This window comes from Myotis myotis, unplaced genomic scaffold (genome assembly GCF_014108235.1).
Source record: "Myotis myotis isolate mMyoMyo1 unplaced genomic scaffold, mMyoMyo1.p scaffold_m19_p_28, whole genome shotgun sequence".
NCBI lineage: Eukaryota > Metazoa > Chordata > Mammalia > Chiroptera > Vespertilionidae > Myotis > Myotis myotis.
This window is the reverse complement of record NW_023416333.1, coordinates 1,352,432-1,380,319: the sequence shown is the minus strand read 5'-3', so window position 1 is coordinate 1,380,319 and position 27,888 is coordinate 1,352,432. Positions and strand designations below refer to the sequence as shown.

Below are 27,888 nucleotides of genomic sequence, written 5' to 3'. Positions count from 1 at the left end.
CAATTGTCTCAATTCTGACTGGTAGGCATGACCTTTGAGGACATTGCCCTGTACTTCTCCAGGGAAGAATGGAGCCTCCTTGATGAGGATCAGAGACAAGCTGTACCTGAATGTGATGCTGGAGAACTTTGAACTTATATCCTTGCTGGGTAAGACCCTCACTCTGGCTGGTTGCTGGGACTTGGCTTTACATTTCCCCAGGCCCCCTCACCTCTAGGGGGTGCTCTGTCCTCAGCTGTGGACGGTATACATTGCATGATTTTTCAAGTTTTCTGGGCAGTTGCTGTCCTGGGGAGGGTTGGTTTGTTTGCACTGCTCCCTTCTATACCTTTAGTCACAACACCTGCTGTAGTGAACTCATAGGGAAGGGTTTGTGGATGGTTGCGTGGCAGGGAGCCTAATGGATTCTACTTGAGTAGTGACCAAAAGCATGTTCTTTATTGCTGTCAACCAAATTCACGATCGACAATGACAGATGGAAACACACATGTGCGATTGGAGACAGCGAGAGCTTTATATGTATCGTGCATGCGGGAGTCAACTTAGCCTTTTATAGATATAGAATAAACTTGCTTAATTAGACTTGCTTTCTGATGTAGCTAAACTTTTTCCAGCCCAGTGAAGTACCCCAACTTCTCTTTCAGGTAATTGTCGGCAACACAGCAGTAAATATCAACATGAACCAGATTATTATTATAGATCACGCAGGCAGAACAAAGGGTAAAATATTTCACTGCAGCAGTGTTTGACTATACAGTGGGGTCTTGACTTATGAGTTTAATTCGTTCCGAGACCGAGCTCGTTAAGGAGCTTGTTAACTGAAATTACTCTGTCAACTCAAAGCAAAAAATTGGCCGAGCGACAGCTGGTATCTCAAAAAACTCGTTAGTCGGGACACTCGTAAGTCAAGGCCCCACTGTATTCTGCGCAGTGAGAATCTCATGCACAGAACGTCTAGTCTATATATAAAAGGCTAATATGCTAAGTGTCTGACCATCTGGGTAATGACATCACGTAGCAACACCCGGCTTCCTCTCCCTAGCGACTAGCCTCCTTGCAGTTTCTTCAGTCCAGGAACACGACTTGCTTCACAGCCAGGTGAAAACATTTCATACTTTAATCAAATGCCTGTGAAGCGTTTTCTCTTGCCTCATCTCATTTGATCCTCACAGAAGTCCTGGAGCAGGTAGATAGACTTGGTGGAATCCGATTTTATTTTCATTCACCGGAAAACAGAGATTTAGAAAACTTAGAAACTTGACCTGACTGAAAAGAAGTAAGAAATGGTGGACCTTGAAAATAACTTCAGGTTTTTCTCACTGCGCATATAAATTGAAAAGACTTCCACCACATTGGGCCCCAGAATTTGAGAAGCAAGAGTTCCTCTGGGCCCGCTACTGCTAGCGGTAATGAATAGGATTCCAAATGAATTTGGCTTATTGATTAAGGCGTCTTCTGATTTACAATACAACAAAGGGAGGAGTGACCTCTAGAATTGGACAAAAATTAAAATGATAGACACATGATTCTTTTCCATAGGTGGGTATGAAACTGGACAACCAATGGGTCCGGTCAGCCTGTCACTACTTGAGCCAATTAAGCAGAGACTGGGTTGAATCTTATATGAATATTTATTCCAGTACTGCCGGCAATATGGGAGGGCAGCAGGTCACCCACATACACCAGCTGCTTACATGGGGTAGGACAACGATCACATCAGGATGCCTGGCAGGCGTGGCTCAGGATTCAATTCCCTGGCAGAGCACATGTGAGGGAATCACCAGTGCGCTGTGTGCAAGGGGCAGCTAATCAATGATTCTCTCTCATCATTGATGTTTCTGTCTCTCCCTCTACCTTCCTCTCTGAAATCAATTGGACCACTTTCTAAGGTTGACTCCCAGGTCCTGGGAATGTAAAACTCTCAGCCAGGTTAGAATGTCCTTTCTTTAACCAGAAAGAGGCAAACAGGATTAACAGAGGGTGATTAATATTTCCTATAACCATAGCTAGTCCCCAATATTATGTTTTTGCCCCTAGCAGGTACAGGATAGTTAACAGTCAGCAATTAACACGATGACAATAACAATGAGGGGGAAACTGTTGCAGTGCTTGTGCTTTGAGGGGATGGGGGGTTGTGGGGGGGGATTGTTTGTTATTCCAAAAGCATGTTACCAATTATGTTATTCAAGGTGTAAATAGACTAGAGATAGGCTAGGTTAAGGTGAAGATTGATGTTTTGTTAGGGAAAAATACTACTCAAGGATGTGATGACTCACTATGAATTGCTTTTAGTTAGAAAGTTTTAATTTCAGACTCTCCTGTGTGGTTTCTGAGTTGGTAAGGCTGCCACTCAGGCCTCCACGGAGCCTGTCAGGTATAATATGTGGCCCTTTTTTGTTCACAAACTCTCCCACTTTTTCCAAAATTTATTTATTTTGATGTTAAAATTATAATGAAACAAGAGAGTTCCATCTTTTCTATTTCAAAGTCTGGGCCTACATTCTTGTGTTATATTTGTCAAATACATATACTATGGTGTAAGTAGGTCATCTATGTGATAAAATTTTTCAGACTCCTCCATGCTGCTTTAATTATGACTGCTATATTTGGATCACAGATAATGTGTGTGTGCTTTTAAATATGGTTTTAAAAAAAATTGATTTCAGAGAGAGGAAGAGAGAAGGGAGAGGGAGAGACAGAGAAACATCAATGATTAGAATCATTGATCCCCTGACTCCTGCACGCCCCCTACTGGGGATCAAACCCGAAATGGGCATGTGCCCTGACAGATAATTGAACCAGGACCTTCTAGTTCACTGGTCAACACTAACCATTCAGTGACAATGGCCAGGCCAGATAATCTCTTTTCATCAACGTGGACTCAAGTCCCTTCACCTGGAAGAGATGACAGCTTTCTGTAGCCATTTTCAAGATGTCTCTCTCATGAGGACGTGACATTTCATAGCCCCTCCAGTGGCGATCTCCGTGTTTTCTACAGGAGTGATGAGGGGAAAAACAAGAAAAAGTAAAAAAAACCCTGATCACTTACTTGGACTCAATAACTACATTACCCAGAACACCATGTGTGGAATACTAACAGCTTAGCCAATGAAGGCTCAGAAAAGGTGTTTCAAGGGGCGGGACTTCCTGCATCCTCAGCGCCTGCATTTTGACTCCATCCAAACATACGCAGCTGTTGTTGCGGAGCGTCCAGAGCGCTGGGTCCCGGTGGAGATGGCCCGACAGAGAAGGCAAGAGAATCGTGGCGCACACAGCACACGCGCGGGTGTGAAGCTCGATGTCCCCGCCCGGGTGACCCGCTCCAGGGCCCGGAAAGGGACCGCCCTTCCCGCCGCGGCCTCTGCTCCCGCCGCTCCCGCCCGGCCCCGCACACACAGTCCGATGGCGGCGCCCGCCCCGAGGCGCGGGGCTGAGGTGAGTGCGCGTCCCCCGGGCCCTCACCGCCTCCTCACACCCAACAGGACAGCCGGGTGCGGGCGCCTGTCCCGTCCTGCAGCTCAGTCCCGCGTGGGGGACCGTGAGGAAGGTGGAGGGGAGAGAGGAGTGTTGTGGCTTCTGAGGACACAGCAAGTGCAGGGCAGAGAGGACGGGGGTGACTTGCACCTGAAGGTCCCTGAGGATGTGGCTGTGAGTATTGACGGAAAGACCAGAGGCTGCAGGGAGGACGGCACAGGCTCATTCGGGGCTTTCCCGTCTGTGGGTCCATCAGGGGCCTGGGGTGGTCCTGGATCCGGCCGCTGGACTATGGTACAGTCACTCTCGGATACCATATGCCAAGTTCATGGTTGATCTACTGGGATGGAGTAGGAAGGGGGCAGAGCTGAGGGAGTGAACTTGGGGTCGGAAGAAGGTAGACATTACACAGTGGTGTGCACATCTAGAGAAAGAGGAAGTGTGAGCTGATGGTCCCTGGTACCTGGTGTGGAGACTTCAGGGTGAAGCATAAGCCCCGGTTTGGCTTTGTCTTGGAGGCTTGGTCTGGGGGACCGGGGTGGGGCCCTGCAGGCAAGGCCCAGAGCTGAGATGCATGCACTCCCAGGCCCCAAACCCTCTGCTATAGCTGAGGGCAGTAACAGTAATTAATAGGACTGTGATGTAAAAGCAGCCTGCACTGGCCTTAGGGCCTGGTGTCCACACTAACTGGGAGCCCTGGAGGAGGTTGAGGGCGGGGAAGATGTGTAAGGAGTAGGATTGTGGGTTCTCAGACAGCTTTGGTTTCAATTCTGGGAGTTTAAAATTGGCTGCAGAGTAAGTGGATGCTACACAGACACAACCCCAGGACCAAATTGGAATTACAACGAACATACAAAAAAAAAAAATCCTGAATAATCAATTGTCTCCATTCTGACAGGGTGGCGTGACCTTTGAGGACATTGCCCTGTACTTCTCCAGGGAGGAATGGCGCCTCCTTGATGAGGGTCAGAGACAGCTGTACCTGAATGTGATGCTGGAGAACTTTGAACTTCTATCCTCCCTGGGTAAGACCCTCGCTCTCACCAGTGATCTGGACTTGGCTTTACATATCCTCATGCCCCTTTACGCAGGGTGTGCTCTGTCCTCACTGCTTGTCTTTCCAGTTTTTTTGGGCCCTTGCTGTTCTTGGTAGGTCTGGTTTCTTTGCTTTGGCCTTGAATTTTTCTGCAATCACAACACCTCCTGTACTGAACTCCTTGGCAGGGATTTGTGGTTGGTATTGTGGCAGGTTGCCCAATGGATTCCACCTTGATTAGTGAGGAAAAGCATTCCATATATTCCTGTTGGTCATCTGTGCATATTATTAGGAAAAATGCCTCTACATCTTTAGCCTATTTTTTAAAAATATATTTTTATTGATTTCAGAGAGGAAGGGAGAGAAACAGCCATGATGAGAGAGAATCATTGATCGACTGCTTCCTGCACGCCCCCTGCTGGGGATTGAACCCGCAACCCGGGCATGTGCCCTATTCAGGAATCGAATCCTGACCTCCTGTCCTTGTTCATAGGTTTACTCTCAACCACTCTGCCATGCCAGCCGGGCTAGCCTATTTTTTATTTACTTTCAGTTTTTTTATTTTATTTCAAGAAAAATGATTTTAAATATAATGATGTTACATGCAATAAACATCAATTATTCAAGAAAAATGACCATATATATAATAATTATAATTCAAGAATAATTATAATAATTACAAAAATTGTATCACAAAAGTTGTAGGAAATACTAAAAATCTGCAAATAACTGGATTACTTCTATTATATTGTTGAATATTTTTTACCCTCTAACTCTACTTTTGTTCATCAGTTTATGTTGTTCATTATATTCCAAAAATGAGTGAGATCATATGATATTTATCTTTCTCCAAATAGCTTATTTCTTTTAACATGATGCTTTTAAAGTCTATTTTGTCGGATATGAGTATTGGTACTCCAGCTTTTTTTGTTGTTTTCCTTTTGCATGGAAAATTATTTTCCATCTCTTCACTTTTCATCCTGTGTGTGTCTTTTGTTTTGAGGTGGGTCTCTTGTAGACAGCGTAAAGTTGGGTCATGTTTTTGTATCCATTCAGCTACCCTACACCTTTTTATTGGAGCATTAAACCATTTACATTTAGAGTTATTATTGAGAGATACTTATTTATAGCCATTTTAATTCTGTATGGCTAGGTTTCTTTCTCTGTTTCTTCTCAGCAATCCCTTTAGCATCTCTTGTAATGCTGGCTTGGTGGTGATGAACTCCTTGAGCCTTTTTTGTCTGGGAAGCTCTTTATTTGACCGTCTATTTTGAATGATAACCTTGCTGGATATAGTAATCTTGGTCGCAGATCCTTGCTTTCCATTACCTGAGTACTTCATGCCATTCCCTTCTGGCCTGTAGAGTTTCTGATGGGAAATCAGGTGTCAGCCTTATGGGAACTCCTTTGTAGGTAACAGTTTTCTTTTCTCTTGCTACCTTTAAGATTCTCTCTTTGCATTTAATTTTTCTAGCCTATTTTTTAACCATATTTTTTGGTTAATGGGTGTGTTGAATACCTTCTATATTTTACATATTAAATTTTTATTACATACAGGTACTCTTCTTTTTGCATGTACTTAATTGTGCTTTGCAGATATTTTGAGGGTTTTTTGTTTTGGTTTTAATATAGTTTTTTGACTTCAGAGAAGAAGGGAGAGGGAAAGAGAGATAGAAACATCAATAATGAGAGAAAATCATTGATTGGCTGCCTCCTGCACACGCCCTACTGGGGATGGAGCCAGTAACCCAGGCATGTGCCCTGACTGGGAATCGAACCTGGGACATCTTGGTCCATGGGATGACACTCAATTCACTGAGCCACCACAGCTGGGCTTGGTAGTATTTTTGTTTTTACAACTTCAATGTTTTTGGCAATCCTGCATTCAGGAAGTTTAGTGTGGCTATCTTTCCAGCAGGCTCAGATGCTGTTGACCAGCGTGAATATAAGAAATATTCAAACCTGGAAATAATTTTTGTGAGTTTATTTGGTCCAAACTTTCAACAGTTGCTTGGAAGCAAAATCTCAAGGCATTGATATAATGCTCCAGAGAATGGCAGTTTTGCACCTTATTTGATACATTACAATCAAAAGAGCAGGCATAGCTGGGTTATATGAAATTCATTGGTGATTGATTAAGGAGGCAGAAGAGAGCAAAGTGGGGCTACTTCTGGTATTGGATAAAAAGTAAAATGATAAATCTTTTACATAGTTGGGTACAGGATATTCAATAATAATCAATATTAATATGATGAAAATAGCAATGAGAGTATTTGTAGTCTTTGCTATGGTGCATTTGGTTGTGCCCTGAGGAATCCCAAAAAGGGCAGTTACTCTGACATTCCAAAGGGATGTTATCATAAATGCAAAAGATGATAGGCTCAGTTAAGGTAAAGATTCACTTTTATTATTGAATATTCCAGCTGAGGACATGTCTATCTGTCATTAACTACTTTTTAAAAATATATATTTTATTGATTTTTTACAGAGAGGAAGGGAGAGAGATAGAGAGTTAGAAACATTGATGAGAGAGAAACATCGATCAGCTGCCTCCTGCACACCTCCTACTGGGGATGTGCCCGCAACCCAGGTACATGCCCTTGACCGGAATCGAACCTGGGACCTTTCAGTCCGCAGGCTGACGCTCTATCCACTGAACCAAACCGGTTTTGGCTTTCATTAACTACTTTTAGTTAGAAAGTTTTAATTTCAGACCATCCTTTGTGGTCACTTTAGGTCTCTGAATTTCCCTGAGCTTGTTACTCTGTACTGATAAAGTAGTTTTCACACAGAGTAGTTGTGTTTTTATTAGCCTGCAGTATAGTGTTACCTTGTCTTTATTATTAATTGGAACTCCAAATACTTGTGAGAATTTCTTTCTGTATCTCAATATTCACTTTTTTGTGGAGATATGACTGAATTCACAACATCTCCAAGCAATGTGTTCATATGACTTGCAAGTATTTTCTACCATCCTGTAGATTGCCTTTTTTTAAATATACTTTTATTAATTTTTACAGAGAGGAAGGGATAGGGATAGAGAGTTAGAAACATCAATGAGAGAGAAACATCCATCAGCTGCCTCCTGCACACCCCTACTGGGGATGTGCCTGCAACCAAGGTACATGCCCTTGACTGGAATTGAATCCAGGACCCTTTGGTCCACATGCCGATGCTCTGTCCACATGCCAATGCTCTATCCACTGAACCAAACCAGCCAGGGCTAGATTGCCTTTTATTTTTATTTTTTTAAATATATTTTATTGATTATTGATTTTTTACAGAGAGGAAGGGAGAGGGATAGAGAGTTAGAAACATCCATGAGAGAGAAACATCCATCAGCTGCCTCCTGCACACCCCCTACTGGGGATGTGCCCCCAACCAAGGTACAGCCCCTTGACCAGAATCGAACCTGGGACCCTTCAGTCCGCAGGCCGATGCTCTATCCACTGAACCAAACTGGTTAGGGCTAGATTGCCTTTTAATATCATTTTGTTATTTGCTGTTGTGATGTGAAGACGCTTTTTCATTTGTTGTTGTTTAGACTGTTTAGTTTTCCCTCTTTGCCTGGTAGTGGTTGTCACATTCAGAAAATCATGTCCAAAGCTTTTTCTGTAGGTTGTTTTGAAGTAGTTTTAAGTTTTGGGATTGTCATTTAATTATTTTATGCAGTTTGAGTTTATTTTTTTTCAGTGGTGCCAGTTTTGTTGTTTTGCCTGTGAATATGCACTTTTACCAGCACCATTCAGTGAAAAAACTCTTTTCTTTATTGTGTGTCTTGTGGTTTTTGTCAAAGGATACTTGAATGTATGTGCCTGGGTTTATTTCGGTCTTCTCTCTTCTGTTCTGTTGGTCTGTTTTTCTATGTTTATTCCAGTAACACACTGTTTGGTTGCTTTGGCTTTGTAATAGATTGAAGTCAGGAAGTTTGATGCCACCTGGTTTGTTCTTGCTCAAGTTTGCTTTTGCTCTTCCAGGTCTTTTGGTTCCATACATTTCAAGATTCTGTTTTTATTTCTTTGTAAAATACTATTGACATTATCATCGGGATTGCATTTAATCTGTAGATTGCTTTGGGTAGTATAGACGTTATAAGGGTATTAAATTTGAAATCCTAAAGCACAGATGTCTTACCATTTGTTTGTGTTTTCTTCCATTTTTTCATCACTGTCTTGAGATCAGTGTACAGACCTTTCTCCACTTTGGTGGAATTTATTCCCGAGTAGTTTATTATTGATTCTATTTCAAACTTGACTACTTTCTTCATTTCTCTATCAAAGAATTTATTGTTAATGTGTAGATATGAAACTGATGTTTATGTTTTGACTTTTACATCCTGTAACCTTTCCAAATTAATTTTGTCTTTAAAATTTTTATTTTTTAAATTTAGAGAAATGAAGTGTGACAGAGATAGACAGAAATATAGAGGTGAACATTAATCTCTATTCCACTGATCTATGTATTCATTGGCTGTCCTCTGGGTGTGTCCTGAAGGGAGATCAAACCCACAACCTCAGGATATTGGGACCACACTTTCATAGAGCGAGCCACCTGGCCAGGGCTCTGAATTTGTTTTTAATTTCAGAAGCTCATAGTGGGATCTTAACATTTTTCTCGAAGTAGAGTCATGTCATCTGCCAACATCTCATATGATAACTTGTGGTTCACACTGTCAGGGGTAATACCTTTTTTTCTTTTCTTTTTAATAAAAGCTTCTAGCTAATTTGAACTATGCTCCTTTTTGGTTTTTAAGATTCTGAAATTGATTTTTATAAAAATAGGGAGGGGGATAGTGAGGAACATGTAATGAGAGCAAAACATTGATTGCCTGCCTCCTGTATACCCCCTACTAGGGATAGAACCTGCAAACCCAGCATTTTTGCAGAGCAAGAATGTAATCAACTCTTTGGTGCATGGGATAATGCCCAACCTACTCATCCACACTGGAGAAAAGCCTTATAAATGCAATGAATGTGGAAAATCTTTTACCAGGAGCATTGACCTTCGTCTTCACCAGAGAGTTCACACTGGAGAAAAGCCTTATAAATGCAGTGAATGTGGGAAATCTTTTACCAGGAGCACTGCCCTTCAAGTTCATCAGAGATTGCACACTGGAGAAAGGCCTTATGAGTGCCATGAATGTGGGAAATCTTTTTCCTGGAGCAGTACCCTTCGTTGTCATCAGAGAATTCATACCGGAGAAAAGCCTTACAAATGCAATGAATGTGGGAAAAATTTTATCACGACAGGTCATCTTCATCAACATCATCAGAGAATTCACACTGGAGAAAAGCCTTATAAATGCAGGGAATGTGAAAAATCTTTTCCCACTAGCGATGACCTTCATTGTCATCAGAGAGTTCACACAGGAGAAAAGCCTTATAAATGCAGTGATTGTGGGAAATCTTTTACCAGGAGCACTGCCCTTCGAGATCACCTGAGATTGCACACTGGAGAAAGGCCTTATGAGTGCAGTGAATGTGGGAAATCTTTCCCCAGGAGTAGTGACCTTCGTCTTCATCACAGAATTCACACTGGAGAAAAGCCTTATAAATGCACTAAATGTGGGAAAGCTTTTATTTATAGCACTCTCCTTTCTCGTCATCAGCGAGTTCACACTGGAGCAAACTCTTATAAATGCAGTGAATGTGGGAAAACTTTATCCACCAGCATTGCCCTTCAAGGTCATCAGAGATTGCACACTGGAGAAAGGCCTTATGAGTGCAGTGAATGTGGGAAATCTTTTACCACTAGCACTGGCCTTCACTGTCATCAGAAAATTCACACTAGACAAAAGTGTTATAAATGCAGTGAATGTGGAAAATCTTTTACCTGGAGCACTGCTCTTCATCGTCATCAGAGACTTCATACAGGAGAAAAGCCTTATAAATGCTATGAATGTGGGAAATCGTTTGCAAGGAACTATAGTCTCCAATATCATCAACGAGTTCACACTGGATAAAGACTTTATGAGTGCAATTAACATGATATATCTCTCAGTCAAATTTCTAAATTTGCTCTGCAGATATGAGTTCACATGTGAGACTTGTCTTAGATGTGTAAGAAATGTGTTTTCTTAGTTATTACTTAACAATAGCATAAGAAAACTAGAGGCCTGGTGCACAAAATCATGCACGGGGAAACGGGTTGTCCCTCGATTTGGCCTGCACCCTCTCCAATCTGGCACCCCTCAGGGGATGTCCGACTACCGGTTTATGGACCTGGCAGTCAGACATTTCTCTCACAATCTGGAACGGCTGGCTCCTAACAGCTTGCCTGCTGTCTGTCCGATTGCCCCTAACCGCTTCTGCTTTCCAGCCAGATTGCCCCCTAACCACTCCCCTGCCGGCCTGATTGCACCCAACTGCCATCCCCTGCTGGCCTGATCACTCACAATTGCCCTCCCAGGCCAGCCTGATTGCCAACACCTGCCCTCCCCTGTTGCAACCTGCCTCCTCTGCTGGGACCCGCCTCCTTCATGAGAGGCAGTGGAGACGCCGGGACCAGCCTCCTCCACGCTTCACAGAGCCGCAGGACCCCCAGGCCTCTCCAAACGGAGTGGGCACTGGGCCCTGCCTCCATTGTGTGTGCAGCCATCTTGTGGCAGCCATCTTGTGACAACGTCGCACGAGGGCGTGACACCACCAAGGCTTTTATTATATAGAATTTGTGAAGTCTCATTTGTCTGAATTGAATCTCATACATTTAAATACCTACATTATGTAAATTCCCCATAAGTGTTTTTGTGGGGTTTTTTGTTTTTGTTTTTATTTTGGAACCATATGTATCTATGTATCACTTTCTGAAATACTTAGATGTGTTTCCAGATCTATGTCAATGCATATTTCTGTTACTAAAGGTATTTCATCTATACCACCTATATGATCCTACAGATGGAATCAGTCACCATCCTCTTGTGCCCAGGGAAGGTAACTCTGTTGTCTAATTTGTTGGTGAAAATGACAAAGATCTGAGCCCTTAGTTCTTAATTCTTTTCTCTGTTATTAGTTGCCACATAGGACTGATTAGTGTTGGCCCCAGGAAACATAATATTGCAGAGGATGCCGAAACCGGTTTGGCTCAGTGGATAGAGCATCGGCTTGTGGACTGAAAGGTCCCAGGTTCAATTCCGGTCAAGGGCATGTACCTGGGTTGCGGGCACATCCCCAGTAGGAGATGTGCAGGAGGCAGCTGATCGATGTTTCTCTCTCATCGATGTTTCTAACTCTCTATCTATTTCCCTTTATCTCTGTAAAAAATCAATAAAATATATTTAAAAATATATATATATTGCAGAGGAACTGCTGTTTTTAGAGACACATTTCCTAGATGCCAGTGATGAGTTTATTGAGTGCCGAAGTCATCAATGGAAGAACTGCCACTCTCATGTCTCTTTGGTTTGTAAAATAATGAAGGCTTTTTCCTAAGTCTTCTTTAATTTTGGGTGTAATATTTACTGTGTGTTAGCTTATAAGGAGATCTCAGCTCTCCAAACATGCTGAGGTGAAAAACTTTTATGGGGCCTCAAACAATCGTTGCCCTTGACGGAACAGTATGGTGTAGAAATTAACTTAACAAATTTTTGCGCAATTTACATTGCTGCCCGTATTTTCCTTGGGAACACTGTGGACTCTCTAGTCCTCATATGAATATGGAAGCTTTGAGGTACAGAGGGGGTAACTGTGACAACCTTGAGTATATCTTCAAGCAGCGTGAAAATTTTTCTTGTTTTCAAGGGATGCTGCCAATATATTTGAATCTCCAGCAGACTCACTACTGCTCCCTGAATCTCAGTTGGCTGAATGTGACATGCAGATGATTGATGGCCCTTACTTTGGCCTTCCAAGATCAATAAAAGTAACAAGCTGAGTACTTGTTGCCAGAGTTCCAGGGTTAGATTTTCAAGCATTTTCTCTTTTAATTCTCACAACAACCTGGACAAGTGGAAACTCATATCAAATCGCTGAAAAAATTCAGTATCAGAGAAATGAAGTCAGCTCCCCAATTTTACACCACAGACAAGTGTTAGGTTCAAGGGGCTGGATTTTAACCCATTGTTTTCTCTAGTGCCAGAAACAGTCTGTACCCCTGATGAGCAGCCCTTACTGGAGCAGGTACAGTAGGAGGACCAGGGTGGCTCAGCTGCAGCTCCTGTTTCCATGGTTGCAGTTATGCTTTTCCTCCCATTCCCTTCACCTTTCAGAGCACTTACCTTTGGCCTCCCTCTGTTGAGGGGAACACCATCATTTCTCAGCTGCAGTGGTTTCTCCAGGGGAATCTTCTTTCGTAGTGAGCTGCTGTCTGCCTCCTTTTTGATGCCAGCACAGAGTTTGACCCACAGGAGACCTCGGATATTTTGGCTGGGCCTCTGCAACTGCGCCCACATGTTGGGTGTCATGCTGTGATCCCATCCACTGTGATGAATTTGTTGCCTCAGCTTGACCCTGCAAATGATGTTCCTATGTGGCACTGACATTCACCCTGCAGGTGTGGATACAACTGGACATGAATTCTGGGGCCTAATATTCGGAAGTGATGCTGGAGTCCTACATGATCCTGGTCTCATTAGATGGGTGCTCACCTCTTATTCATGCATAGGACCCACTGCTGTGTGATTCTCCTGTATATCCCTACGGGCTGAATGAGACAATGGCTCTCACCATGCTTTCCCTGCAGCCTGGATCATGTTCTGGACCCCCTTCCTCCTTCCCAGCCAACTGTGTCTACACCCTGGGTCATTGGGTTGGAACAGAGTCCTTTTGAATACAAGCCCTCACCGCAGTGCACAGCACACTGGGCCACAGCTGAGGTCCTTACTGTGCTTTTCCTGACAATCTACCCAAACTGACTGTCCACAACATTTTTTTTAATATATATTTTATTGATATTTTTTATTGAGAGGAAGGAAGAGGGATAGAGAGTTAGAAACATTGATGAGAGAGAAACATCGATCAGCTGCCTCCTGCACACTCCCTACTGGGTATGTGCCCACAGCCAAGGTACATGCCCTTGACCGGAATCAAACCTGGGACCCTTGAGTCCGCAGGCTGATGCTCTATCCATTGAGCCAAACTGGTTAGGGCTATCCACAACATTTTTTGACGGTGAAGGTGGTCTTTTAGGTGAAGGTGTTTGCTATTTGGGCTAGTTACTCTTTTTCTGAGTTGTTTCCATGTATATGGAGGTATACATGTTAATAACTTTTTGGTTTGGTGGTTTTTGCCCCGTTAATCTATATTTCACCAATTTAATTATTAGGGCAACCAAAGAACCTAGAAAAGAGGAAGGAAATATTTTGATTCTACAATGTCATTTTTCTCATTTTTACCCACTTAATTCCTTAGAATAAAGGAATACTGTTAGGGTTTGTCAAGTGATGTGGGCTGTGTAAGAATTCACAGCAAAGAGAAGACATGCAGAGAGAGTTTATTTCACTTTCCAAGATTGGAAAGGACCAAGTATTGCTAGTCAGTACAGGGCAGGGAAGAAAGGGTGGCTTCTGCTTTCCAGCAGTGCCTTTCGGTAAGGACAAGCAATGCAGAGGCCTTGGGCCGTGCTGAAGTTTATATGAGGGTTTTTCTTTAAAATTTAATTAGTTTGCTTTCCAGGAGATAGTCTGGCAGATGTATAGGGGAAGTGCGTTATCAGTATTTTCCCCAACCCTATAAAATAGTACAACAAAAGTTATAAAGAGTTCAAAAGAGGGTGGTTTGAATGGGCGGAGGGAAGGAAACTTTCTACTAACTAGAGATTCCTTGGTACAAATTATCCCAGAGGTGTGCTAACAGCAGGGAGAATGGGTGGCAAGAATGCAGCTTGAAAGTAGCTTATCTTGTTCTGCAGTTTGAACAGAGGAGCTGTTTGAATTAAAGGAGCCAACAATTTTGGGGTTTAATTAGCAGGTGCATCTCATAAATAGTGGAAGGTCGCAGCCAAAAAAAAAAAAAGATCTTTTTTTTGTCCTTACAAATACCTCAACCACTTTTAGAACCTAAAACTTAAGTTATCTCTTTTAAAATATATATATTATTGATTTCAGAGAGGAGGGAGCAGTAGAGAGAGGTAGAAACACCAATGATGAGAATCATTCATTGGCTGCCTCCTGAACATCTCCAACTGGGCATGGAGCCCAAAACCCAGGCATGTGCCCTTGACTGGAATCGCACCTGGTAGCTTTTGGTCTGCAAGGCTTTGCTCTCTATACCCTGATCCGAACTGGGTAGGGCCTAAGCCTTTATTAACATAAAGAGTGAATACTTATAGGAGTTCAGGTAAAGGGACACCAACAATACTGGGGGCATCGTGTTAAGGAGAATGTTAGCAATGGGTCCTGGAGGAACTCAACCACTCATTGAATTTTCTCTTGAACCCACAGTTTTTAACTCCCCAGTATGGACAAAAATGATGGCACATAGTAAACCTAGCAAGCTCAGGGAGCCTGTGATGGCATGGTCAATCTTACAAACTCAGAGGCCGAAGGTATCCATATAGGATAGTTCGAAATTAAAACTTTGTAAGTAAAAGCTTGTCTTGGGGGTAGTTATGTCCTAGCCTTGTTTTTGTGTTTTGTTTTTTTGCAAAGGTCAATTTTTACCTTATTGAGCCTGCCTATTGTCTTTTTGCATCTAAGATAACATGCCTTTGGATTTTCAGGAAAATTTCCGTTTTACAGACTCCCTAAGGGCTCGATCTCTCAAGACAACAGTCCACACAGCCCCAATTGTTATTGTTATAAGTTAAATATTAACTGTTAACTAATCAATAACCTTTTACAAAAAAAGTCTGTGTCTATTTTTTTTTTTTTTTTGTCCAATCTGTCAGATTTCCCTCCTCAGCCCTCCCCTAATTTATCACCAGTGAATTTCATTTAACCCCCATATGGCTTCTCCTTTGAGTCTAATGTATAAAGAAGGTGCAGAACTGCCATTCTCCTGGGCATTAATCTGTTGTTATTTTGCTTCTTGTTCATTGTTGCCAGCATGGGTCAAATTGAAGCATAGTGGTCGCTCCTTTGAAAAAACTGCTCTTTGAACTACTCTGTTATTCTTAGACAGTCTCTTATTGTATGTCAACTCTGTTATTTTTAGACTGTAAAATAACTTTGTTTTTTGTTTGAATAGAAAAGATAAACCTTTAATCTCCAACAATTATAGGGAACTCATATAACTTGACAAAAGGAAGATAAACAATCCAATCAAAAAATGGGCAAAGGACCTAAATAGACACTTTTTAAAAGAGGACATTCAGAAAGCCAAGAGACATATGAAAACATGCTCAAAGTCACTAATCATCCAAGAGATGCAAATCAGAACAACAATGCGGTATCATCTCATACCTGTCAGAATGGCTATCATCAACTACGACAAGTGCTGGAGAGGATGCGGAGAAAAGGGAACACTCATGCACTGCTGGTGGGAATGCAGACTGGTGTAGCCACTATGGAAGACAGTATGGAGTTTCCTCAAAAAACTATAAATGGAACTCCCATTTAACCCAGTGATCCCACTTCTAGGAATATATCCCAAGAAACCAGAAACACCAATCAGAAAGGATATATGCACCCCTATGTTCATAGCAGCACAATTCACCATAGCTAAGATCTGGAAACAGCCTAAGCCCCCATCAGCAGATGAATGGATTAGAAAACTGTGGTACATCTACACAATGGAATACTATGCTGCTGTAAAAAAGAAGGAACTCTTACCATTTGCAACAGCATGGATGGAACTGGAGAGCATTATGCTAAGTGAAATAAGCCAGTCAATGAAAGAAAAATACCACATGATCTCACTCACTCATGGATAATAAAGACCATTATAAACTGATGAACAAAAATAGATACAGAGGCAGAGCAGCATTGAACAGACTATCAAACTACAGTGGGAAGACCGGGGAGGGTTTGGGCATGGGAGGGGGAGTAAGAGATCAACCGAAGGACTTGTATGCATGCATATAAGCATAACCAATGGACACACTCCACTGGGGGTTAGGGGAGGCGGGGGGAATGTCAAGGGTGGGGCGGGGGGAGGAGAAATATGTAATACTCTTTGTAATACTTTAAGCTATAAAATAAAATAAACTATTTCTTCCATAGGAAAAAAAATTTTTTTAAAGGATGAATTAACTGTCTGACCTTGCAAGCTAGCCATCTAACTGATACGCTGGTATTAATGCCAGGTGCCTGTATAGATGTGATATGGTACTCAAAGTTACAAGTTGTCTGTATAGATATGACAGGTGTTTGATTAGATACGATATGTACTTAAGGTTACAAGCTGTCTTACACAGAACTAGGAGGATATAAAAAGGAAATACTCCCTCCTGTGTTTGTTCAGAATTTGACAGAGGTAATCTGCTCTGAACCTGCGTGCAATAAAGATGACTCCTAACTAATTGGCTCATTAGGGGTCTTGTCCAGCTCGGACAAGGAAAATAAGAAGATCTTAAAGCAGGTCAGTATATTTTTCTCCTTATATAATTCCTCTGAAATTTGGCAATACTTAATAAATAAATCATGGCCATACCAAGGTACATGCCTTTGACCAGAATCGAACCTGGGACCTTTCAGTCCGCAGGCCGACGCTCCATCCATTGAGCCAAACTGGCTAGGGCTGGACATTTCTTACAACAACACCAAAAGCAATTGACTCCTGTGAAGCAGGAGAACGTTACATGGAGGGGTATCCACATTTCCAGGGACACAACTGACTGAAGACAGATTTCATAAACCCAAATTTAGAGCAGATCCGGAACACAGCAAGCTAGAGCTTTCCCATTGCTTTCAGGGATCAGGAGAATGCTCCAGGCTCAGGTGACTGTGTGTGTGTATGTGTTTAATACTCTGCTAAGGATCTTTTTTTCTTTTTCTTTTGTACTTTCTCCTGCCTTCCCTCAGAGATTCGGCTTATAATTCATGTCTTTAATCTCCTCAATACGTTCTCTATTGTTTGAAATAGATGAATAATTAGAGCCAGCAGCATCAGATGGAATCCAGCTTAACTCTAGCCTCATTGCAGCCCAGGCAGAGCTGACACTGCTGATGGCAGCAGAAGCAGATGCTCTGAAGTATGAGTGTCTGTTTTGTGACATTAACTTTGCTTAGTGGATTCAATGGAGGCAGGTTAGATCCTGTTAGTAAGGAGCATCCTCCCCCAGCTACATTTAGCCTGAATGAAAAAACAATGCCTGTCATTCAGAAAGAGCAGGTCCTGAAGAAAGATATGCAAAACCAGCAGCTAAAGGAAGCCAGGCAGGTGCCCCAGAAACAAACTGCCCTAGAGGGCCCTTAGTATACTTGGTGTGTTCTTGAGTCATTTGCCCCCAAATCTACTCCTGAAGTCAGTTGAGGAAATGCAGAGTCCAGGCCTTAAAGGATAGAAACTACATTACTGTGACGAAAGGGGCCATATGCTAACCTGAGTAATTCAGGAAATGCCTGCATGGGGGTTGAGCAAACTCAAAGATCTAAAATAACCACAAAAGGTGGTCTGAAAAGTATTTAACTACAAACAAATTATAGTGGGTATTCATCTGCTAAGCCAGTATTTTCCTGACAAAGATCAACTTAGATCTTTGCTGGAAGCTGGTCCATCCTTGCTGCTTGACACAGTCACTGCAGGAAAGAAACATCTGCACAGCATATGTTTCAAGGGACCTGGCGTATATAGCATACTGTTCTTAATATGTTTGCTCCCCTTAGTGCTATGTGTTTTAACGAAGGTCACCTCCCAGAGAAAGGTTGTTTCCCCAGGTAGGGATTTTTCCCTGAAGTTAGGGAGGGGATAAAACCCCTTAACTAAGTGCCAGGCGGGTAGGTAATCACTTTAACTACAAACAATCACGCTTAAGCTACATAATCTTTACTCCCTGGAATGGAGATAAGAAACGCCCTAACCTTTGCAATAGAAATTGACAGGATTAAAATCAACTGGTATAAATACAGATGTAACAAGACAATAAACACCAGAACTTCGCTGGAGATCCAGACCAGAACTTGGCTGGAGATCCAGACCAGAACTTGGCTGGAGATCCTGGCTAGGCTGCTGATCAACTGAACGCTGTCTCTGTGTCATTCCTTCTTCGCCGACTCCATCTACACCTTTGGGAACCCCTGGACCTGCTGGGGTTGGACCCTAGCAGATCTTTACTGAGTCCATTTGTCTTTTTGCCTCTAAGATAACATATCTGTGAAATGTCTGGGTAACTTGTAATTTCCTTTATTTTTTTTCCCAGACCCCTCAGGGCACAACAAATAGCACCAGGACATTCCATCCTTGTTATTGTTATCAAGTTAATTGTCAACTATTAATTGTGTTAAATTATCCTGTATCCATCTATGTAAAAGAAGCATATCCTATCTCAGAGGTCTCCCTGCTTTGCTTTATCTCACCTCCTTAATCTATCACCAGTGGATTTCATGTGACCCACCTATGTCCCTTTCCTTTGATTGCAATGTATAAAAACAGATGTAACCCGCATTCTCTGGAGAATTATCTCAATTTGTTTAAGTTCTGCTTCCCTGCGCATGTCGACAGTTTGGATCAAATAGACTCACAAAATTCTTTACAGGTCTGAATGCTTTTTATGTTAATACTAGAGACCCGGTGCACAAAATGCGTGCGCTCAGGAGGGGGTCCCTCAGCCTGGCCTGCACCTTCTAGCAGTCTGGGAGCCCTTGGAGAATGTGCGACTGCCGGCAGTCGGACATCCTTAGTGCTTTTGCAGAGGCAGGAGAGGCTTCCACCACTGCCGAGGCACTCATCAGCCATGAGCCTGGCTTCTGTCTGAGTGGGGCTCCCCCTGGGGAGTACACTGACCACCAAGGTACAGCTCTTGCATTGAGCCATTTGCCCCCTGGTGGTCAGTTCACATCATAGTGACTGGCCAACCAGTCAACTGTCTTCACCCTAGTGGTCAGTGCACATCATAGAGACTGGTCAACCAGTCAACTATCTGCCCCCTGGTAGTCAGTGCACATCACAGTGAGCGGTTGAGTGGCATTAGCATATCATTAGCATATTATGCTTTCATTGGTTGAATGGATGACTAGATACTTAGCATATTAGGCTTTATTACATAGGATTATCAAGGCATGGAATGCCACCAGGCTGAGACAATGGATGCTCACAAAGGCATTTCCCTTTGGGCACTGCCCTGGAGTAAGACCTGGTAGCCCGCCTGGAAGGGTTTTGCCTTCTCTCAGTTTTATCTCAGGTGGTCAGGATTTCCTGGCCTCAGAGTCCAGTGGAGAAGCCTGGAGAGTGTTCTCCGCCACACAGCCACTGGTGGGAATCTCCACTGGTGCAGGTTTGGATCTCGGTGTTGCCCCCCTGGTGACCTGCACCAGGGCCAGGACAGGCATAGCCATTCCAGCAGTGCCCACGGAGTTTGACGGTGGTGCCCTTGCTTTGGCTCAGGGCAGAGGTGAGTGCACATCGCCGGGGCCCTCACTACCTCCTTACATGGAACAGGTATAGCCTGGGTGCAGGCGCATGTCACATCCTGAAGTTCAATGCTGCGTGGAGGACCCCGAGGAAGGTGCAATGAAGAGATGAGTGTTGTGGCTCTGAGAACACAGCAAGTACAGAGCAGCGTGCACAGGGGTTACTTGTATCTGAAGTTTCCATGCGGATGTGGGTGGTGAGTATTGATGCAAAGATCAGAGGCAGGCAGGGAGGATGTTGCAGGCTCAATGGGGGCTTTCCAGGCTGTGGAATCCATCAGAAAACGGGTGTTCCTGGATCTGGCTGGAATACAAGCACTCCCTGGATGCCATATGCCAAGTTCATGCGTCAGTCCAGCGAGATCCAGTGGCTTGGAGTAGGACGGTGGCACAGCTGAGGGAGTGAAACTAGGTCTAAAGATGTGAAGGAGCTGGAACCGGTTTGGCTCAGTGGATAGAGCGTCAGCCTGCGGACTGAAAGGTCCCAGGTTCGATTCCGGTCAAGGGCATGTGCCTGGGTTGCGGGCATATCCCCAGTGGGAGATGTGCAGGAGGCAGCTGATCGATGTTTCTAACTCTCTTATCTCTCTCCTTTCCTCTCTGTAAAAAATCAATAAAATATATTAAAAAAAAAAAAAGATGTGAAGGAGTTAGACATTACATAGTGGTAACCTTCATTATCATGAAAGATATAACACTGTAGAAATGTCTTATGAGAGCCGTGAATAGAAAAATCTTTTACCAATGGCTATGGCCTTTGCTGTCATCAGAAAGTTCACACAGTAATAAGGCCTTTTGCGGGCAAAAATGTGGGAAATCTTTCACCTTATAACCATGTCTTTTGTTATTACTGAGGTCACACAAGAGAACGACCTGTTTGTGCAATGAACTTGGGAAACTTTTATCTGTAACTATGGCTTCTGTTATCAGATAGTTCATACTGGTTCAAAGCTTTAAGCATGAAGTGAATATGGGAAGTTCTTTAACCTTAAAATTATGCCCCTTGACATTGGATAGCTCACACTTTGGAAGTACTAAGATTTTAAGGAATGTGTAGTGTCTTGCTCAGTGTAATGACACTGAAGACAACTCTGAGTTGAACTTTCTATGAATGTTCACAGTGCAGACATTTCTAATAAGTTTAATATTTAACTTTTAAAGAATCTAACAAGCCCTAGCTCTCTGGGCTCAGTGGATAGAGCGACAGCCTTCAGACTGAAGGGTCCCAGGCTCAAGTCTGATAAAGGCACATGCCCACTAGGGGGCGTGCAGGAGGCAACTGACCTCTGATGCTCTCTTATCACTGATGTTTCTCTCCCTCTCCCTTCCTCCCTGAAATCAGCAAAAGTATATTTAGAAGAAAGAATTATTATTGGCCCTAGCCAGTTTGGCTCAGTGGATAGAGCGTTGGCCTGCAAACTGAAAGGTCCCAGGTTCGATTCTGGTCAAGGGCACATGCCCAGATTGTGGGCTCAATCCCCAGTGGGGGATGTGCAGGAGGCAGCCAGTCTATGATTCTCTCTCATCATGGATGTTTCTATCTCTCTCTCCCTCTTCCTTCTCTGAAATCAATAAAAATATTTTTTTTAAAAAAGAATTATTGATTACAGAGAGGGAGGGAGAGATATAGAAATATCAAGTTTCTATTAGTAAATCAGTGGTTACTTGGATAGCTATAAAGGTTAGAAAGAGAAAGATTATAAAGGGACATGAAGTAAATACACAGTGAATGGTGAGAAATTTTCTTATCTTTAAATATGTCACTATTACTTTTATCCATTCATTTGTTTATGGACATTGGATTATTTCCAGTTTTTGACTATTGAAAACAAATTGCTAAATACATTTCTCTATAATTCTTTATATGCACTAAATTTTCATTTACCTTTTTAAAAAATATTTTTATTGATTTCAGAGAGGAAGAGAGGGGGAGAGAAAGAGAAAAACATCAACAATGAGAGAAAATCATTGGTCAGCTGCCTCCTGCGCACCCCACACTGGAGATCTTGCTGCAACCCAGACATGTGCTATGACTGGTTATTGAACCATGACCTCTGGTTCATAGGTCAAAGATCAACCACTGAGTTACACAGGCAGGGTTCATTGACCTTTTTAATAGCTCGGTGCAGAGTCTGAGTCATCCTGTAGGTAAATGTTTAAGTTACAGAGATTAGCAAATTGTGATCTAAACTGTACATTTTTGCATGCTTCCAGCAGTGTATGAGGGACTCGATTTCTCCACCTACTAGAAAATATTTGGTCAGTTTTTTGTTATTTCAACTTTTTTAATAATTTTACTAGAGGCCTGGTGCACAAATTTGTGTACGGATGGGGACCAGCCGGCCTGGCCCCAATCAGGGCAGTTCGGGGCTGGGCCTGCCAGGAGGAGGAGATGGCAGGAAGTTGGCCAGCTGGGTCACCCAGATGGGGGACTGAGAAGGGACAGGCCACAGGAGATTGGGTTTGGGGGACCGATTGGGGGCGTAGCCACCCTTGGGGAGGGGCTGTTGGCCAGCCGGCACCATCCCTGAATGGGGTGGGGGGTGCTGTCCGGGGGCCAGCAGCCTGGGAGAGAATCCTGGGGGAGCGGTCATGGGAGGTTGGTTGGCTGGCCCCACCTCCTCATCAGGCCGGTTTGCTGGCCACAGTGGGCGTCATAACACCAGTCATTCCTGTCATTACAGCGTTATGTTTGCTGACTTTTTATATATATAGATCATGCCACCTCACTCATTTGATTGTATTCTCCTAAGGTTTTATGGTGAGTGTTTTCTCAGATGTATATTTGCTATGTCTATATCTTTGGTACAATGTCTGATCATAGGTTCTGCCTAATCTGCTATGAGTTTTGGCAGTTTTCTTTAGCAAAAGGACAATGAAAGAACAAAGGTGCATGTTTCAATTTCACTAATTTTGTGTCTTTTCACTTTATGCAGTATTTTGTTTACTGGAATAATATGTTGTAATAGTTTTTAATTTTTATGCTACGCATAATGTAATAGACATTACTATTAGTCTACACTACTAACATTGCCCATCATTTTCAGAAGTCAAGACATTTAATAATACAATAATCCTTTGCTTTATAGTGTTCTCCCATTTTCCATCTGCTATCATGCAAGTTTTGTTTTAAATTTTTTAATTGATTTTAGAGAGAGGAAGGTAGAGAGAGAGAGAGAGAGAGAGAGAGAGAGAGAGAGAGAAACAAAGACACAAGAAAAGAAAGAAATCTATCTGAGAAACACCAATTGGGTGCCTGCCACCCATGCCCCAACCTGGGATCAAATTCAAAATATATGTATGTTTCCTGATCAGGAATCAAACTTGAGACCTTCTGGTCCATGGGATGATGCTTCAAACAACTGAGCCATATGGGCCAGATAGCATCAGAATGATCAGGGTGTTTTGGCGTCCCCAAGCCAAATCCAGTGCAGAAGGAAGTGAAAGGGCAGTGATAAGACTCCCCATGTCCTGGGTCAGGCACCCTGTATTTGAATTGCAAATTCTTTTTTTCTTTTTTTTTAAATCCTCACCCTAGGAATGCCATTTGTTTGTTTGTTTGTTTGTTTAAGTGACAGGAGGAGAGAGAGAGAGAAACATTGACTGATTGCCTCCAGCACATATCCTAACACGGGCTGGGGATTGTACCTGTAACAAAGGTACATGCCCTCTACTGGAATTGAACCCAGAATCCTTTGGTCCAAGGGCCGATGCTCTATCCACTTAGACAAACCAGCCAGGGCAATCAATTGCAGATTCTTGAATATAATTGGGACTCACAAGGAAATGACCCCTCCCTCTGTTCTGGACTTCAGTATTCTCTTCGGTAAAATGGGAATGAGGTATGTCTCCATCCCTAAGCTCTTGGAGGAGATCAAGAGCTAAGGTGCCCATTTGCAGTGCAGCAGCTGTGCCTGCAGCCTTTCTGGCTCATGTAACTTCTGCCTCTGCCTGCAGAGACATTTCCAGGCCAACCACCCCTCCTTTCCTGAAATTCCCACAAAGCCCTGTATTTTAGGTGCTTCTGAGAAGAACCTGCTAAACCACCTGCAGGGAGACAGGTGCTGTGGGCAGTGAGGTTCAGTACGGGTTTCTACCTGGGATTCTCCAGATGGCTCGTTGGAGCTCCTTACATCTCAGTTATCTGAATGCTAGTGGCACGGTGCACGAATTAGTGCACATTGAAAGGAAAGTAATTAAAAGAAATATTTTAATATCACTATTTGCCCTTTCTCTATAATAGAAGTGTCAACCAAATTCATAATTGACAGTGACACATGGAAACACACATGTGCAATTGGCACCAGCTACAGCTTACTATGTATTGCACATGCGCAAGTCAACTTAGCTTTTTATAGATATAGAACAAACTTGCTTAATTAGACCTGCTTTCTGATTTAGCTAACCTTTTTCCAGCCCAGTGAAGCACCCCAACTTCTCTTTCAGGTAATTGTCAGCAACACAGCAGTAAATATCAACACAAAGCACACTATTATTGTAGATCACAGAGGGAGAACAAAGGGTAAAATATTTAACTACAGCAGTGTTTGACTATATTATGCACAGTGAGAAAACCTGAAGTCATTTTCAAGGTCCACCATTTCTTACTTCTTTTCTGTTGGGTCAAGTTTCTAAGCTCTCTAAATATGCATTTTCTGGCTAATGGGAAGAAAATAGGATTCCACTGAGTCTTGTATTTTATTTGAAATATTCTTAAAATGTGAATGTATTGCTAATCTGAGGAATATTAATTACATGTCACCTAAAAATTAAAGTTTCTAAGGGTTAAAAATTCAAAAATTATGAAAAATTATGATTTTGGTATAATAGAGAAAGTATGAGGCATGAAAATGCATTTTGAAGGAGAAAGAAAATGGTTTCTAAAGCTGGTTATTTCTGAAAGTTGTAAGATTTCTCAAGAGAAATTTATAACAGTTATAGAATGTTTGTAAAGAAAAAAGTTTTTAAAAAAATGAATAAATGACACAGGCCAGTAAGCCAGGATAAGTAGAAGTGGAAAATTAAAATAGTTAAACAGCAATTTGGAGCCATTTACTAAATGGCTCCAAATCCTATCTTCCCTAAACCAAGGACACTTAAGAGTAAATGATTTGCATTTTGCCTCCCTAAACAGAGAGTAAATAGCCTATATCAATATACTTAGGGAAACTAATAGCAGAAATCCAATTAGTGTCATTTGCTGACTGCACCCAAGGACAAATGAAGTTAGAAAATAAACCTTATTTTGCTTATTCCTTTTCTAAAGCAAAAGTTCTATAAATTATTATATGTTATATTAATCAGGTATCAAAAACAGTTATGGGAACTGAAGTTTTACTAGCTTATGTTGGTGTTTAATACCTTCTTGTCACTTTGAATGCTATATAATCTTTTGATAGAATGCTTTGACAACCTTCCTAGGGTTTAAATTTTAAGAAAAGGTTTTTTTTTTACCTAGAGTTGGCTGTAGGTGATTCCAATAGTTCCTGGAATGCCACAAGATCTTCCTACAATGGAGACTAGGGACCAATTTCTTAAAAACTAGGTACTGGGTATCTCTTCTACTTTAATCTCTCTCAGGTTATAAGGCCTCTTGACTCAAGGCCCTCCTCTTGAGTTTCCAGTTCATCACCATCGGACTTGGAGACTATGTTCTAATCAAGACTTGGAAGGGAAGCAAGTTGGAACCCTCCTGGGAAAGACCCCACCTTGTCTTGCTTACCACAGAGACTGCTGTTCGGACTGCAGAGCGAGGGTGGACGCACCTCAACTTGAACAGCCATACCAGCACATATGCACTTGAAATTGACCCCAAAAACTGTGAGCTGTCTTAATAACCATCATGTACTGAGTTCTCTTTGCTTTAGGGATCTGGCAAATTGTAGGTGCTTGCAATGTGGGCTGGGGAAAGGTGTACAATCCAGATCATGCTTACCCAATTAAGTATTGGTTATAGATAGCTTGAATGACTTGGGTAGTTCAGCCTTTAGGTCAAAAGATTGACTAGGACTAGATTTAGGAGTAGATGTCACAGGACAAGATCCCCTAGGCCACTGCCACCACCATGCAAACCAAAGTAGGATATAAGGGAATGAATGCCTGGGTGGAATGGATTAAATATTCTGTACGAGCCCTAAATAAAAGCGACTGTTAATGCTTGCGTGGCAGGAAGGCTAGAGGCCCAAGTGGTCCCATTCCCATTCGGATGGACCTCAGACAGTAAGGGGATGGAATATGTGCTTGCTTCGTACCAGAAAGAAACCACCTGGGGAAATGCTTCACTCTTGCCCTGTTGTTCCCATTCAACAGAAGTAAAGAGCAAGGAACCCCCAAAAGCAGTCCAGCCCTGTCCTCCGACATAAACTATACGTCCTGCCGCTCAAGGGGGGTAACAAAGGTCCTCGGAGGTTATGATAAATTTATCCAGAAGCATAAATGGCTGAGTATCCTCAGAAGCCCATCGTGCTGCACCGTCGATACCCCGTGCTGATGTCTTACTTGTGGCCTTGCCCAGCAAATGGAGTGGAACTTGCACTCTGATAAATTCGCTATCCGTTTCACTTTGGGAGATCATAAACCTTTTTCAATAGACAGACAGACTAGGAAGAGGACAGAGTCCAGGGCCTCCTTTGATCCCCCATATACACACAGATCCCATTGGGGTTCCAGGAGTGGTGCCAAAAGGAGTTTAAGGCTAGAAATCAGATTGCCACCAGATTTGAATCTGTCCTGTGCTGGTGGCCCACTCTGAACAAAAAAGAGTGAGGGCCCTAACCAGTTTGGCTCAGTGGATAGAGCGTCGGCCTTCGGACTCAAGGGTCCCGGGTTTGATTCCGGTCAAGGGCACATCCCCAGTGGGGAGTGTGCAGGAGGCAGCTGATCGATGTTTCTCTCTCATGGATGTTTCTAACTTTCTATCCCTCTCCCGTCCTCTCTGTAAAAAATCAATAAAATATATTTAAAAAAAAAAAAAAGAGTGAGGGACCAGGGATTATAAAGCCAAGCAGACCATCTGCTCTGTGCCTGGGCTTCCAGACCATGTGTGTGCACCTTTCTACGTCGAAGTAAAGATATTTGTTTTGCTGCCTGCCTCCCAAGTATGTTTTGTGTTCTACCAGGACCCCTGAATTGGGGGGATCGCCTTATTTCTCACATCTCCTCTTTGGAGTGTCCCAGAATGCAGACCTGCACGGAGAATTCTCCACCCAGAGAAAGCCTGCCGAGAGTCCTTTAAAAACCTCTGACACCACCTTTGGGGGCTGGTGCCACGTGAGGGCTCAGCCCATCTGGTATCCAGATGATCTAATAAATTCATACTCCTTCACCTCTTTTGGCCTCATGTGTTTCTCCTTTGGCGATGCTAACATATTTCACTGATATTTGCTCTGGAAAAAAAATTTAGTTTTTTGCTCTGATATTTTACATAGAACAAGCTTCTTACAGAATTATTGAGTTTCAATATTTATTGCACATATGCATATACATAATTACTTGTTATTTATAATATCTCATGGTTTTAACAAGTTTCTGAGCTATACGCAGGTCAGCTTTCATTATGAATATGTACTTTATTTACTCTAAATATCAATATATCATGACATTGAGAATATCTAAAACATCATCTCACCTTACATCTTTTTTTTTAATATATCTTATTGATTTTTTTACAGAGAGGAAGGGAGAGGGATAGAGAGTTAGAAACATCCATGTGAGAGAAACATCGATCAGCTGCCTCCTGCACACTTCCCACTGGGGATATACCTGCAACCAAGGTACATGCCCTTGACCGGAATCGAACCTGGGACCCTTGAGTCCGCAGGCCGATGCTCTATCCACTGAGCCAAACTGGTTAGGGCTCACCTTACATCTTAAATATGTCTGTAAAGGGCAAATTCTCTGTCAGTATGGTAATTACAATAGCATTTTCACATAAACA

At 42.6% G+C, this 27,888-nt stretch overlaps 2 protein-coding genes across 2 annotated transcripts in view; both read left to right on the top strand.

Annotated features, from left to right (window-relative positions):
- Positions 1-27,888, top strand: part of LOC118649184 (zinc finger protein 615-like) — a 1,009,024-nt gene that overhangs the window by 918,929 nt on the left and 62,207 nt on the right. The window lies entirely within an intron of this gene.
- LOC118649218 (zinc finger protein 551-like) lies at positions 30-26,789 on the top strand. The gene is made up of 4 exons (XM_036296108.1): positions 30-149; positions 2,999-3,435; positions 4,373-4,499; positions 25,533-26,789. Exons 2-4 carry the CDS (start codon positions 3,109-3,111, stop codon positions 25,547-25,549), a joined length of 471 nt encoding a protein of 156 aa, XP_036152001.1. The 5' UTR covers positions 30-149; positions 2,999-3,108; the 3' UTR covers positions 25,550-26,789.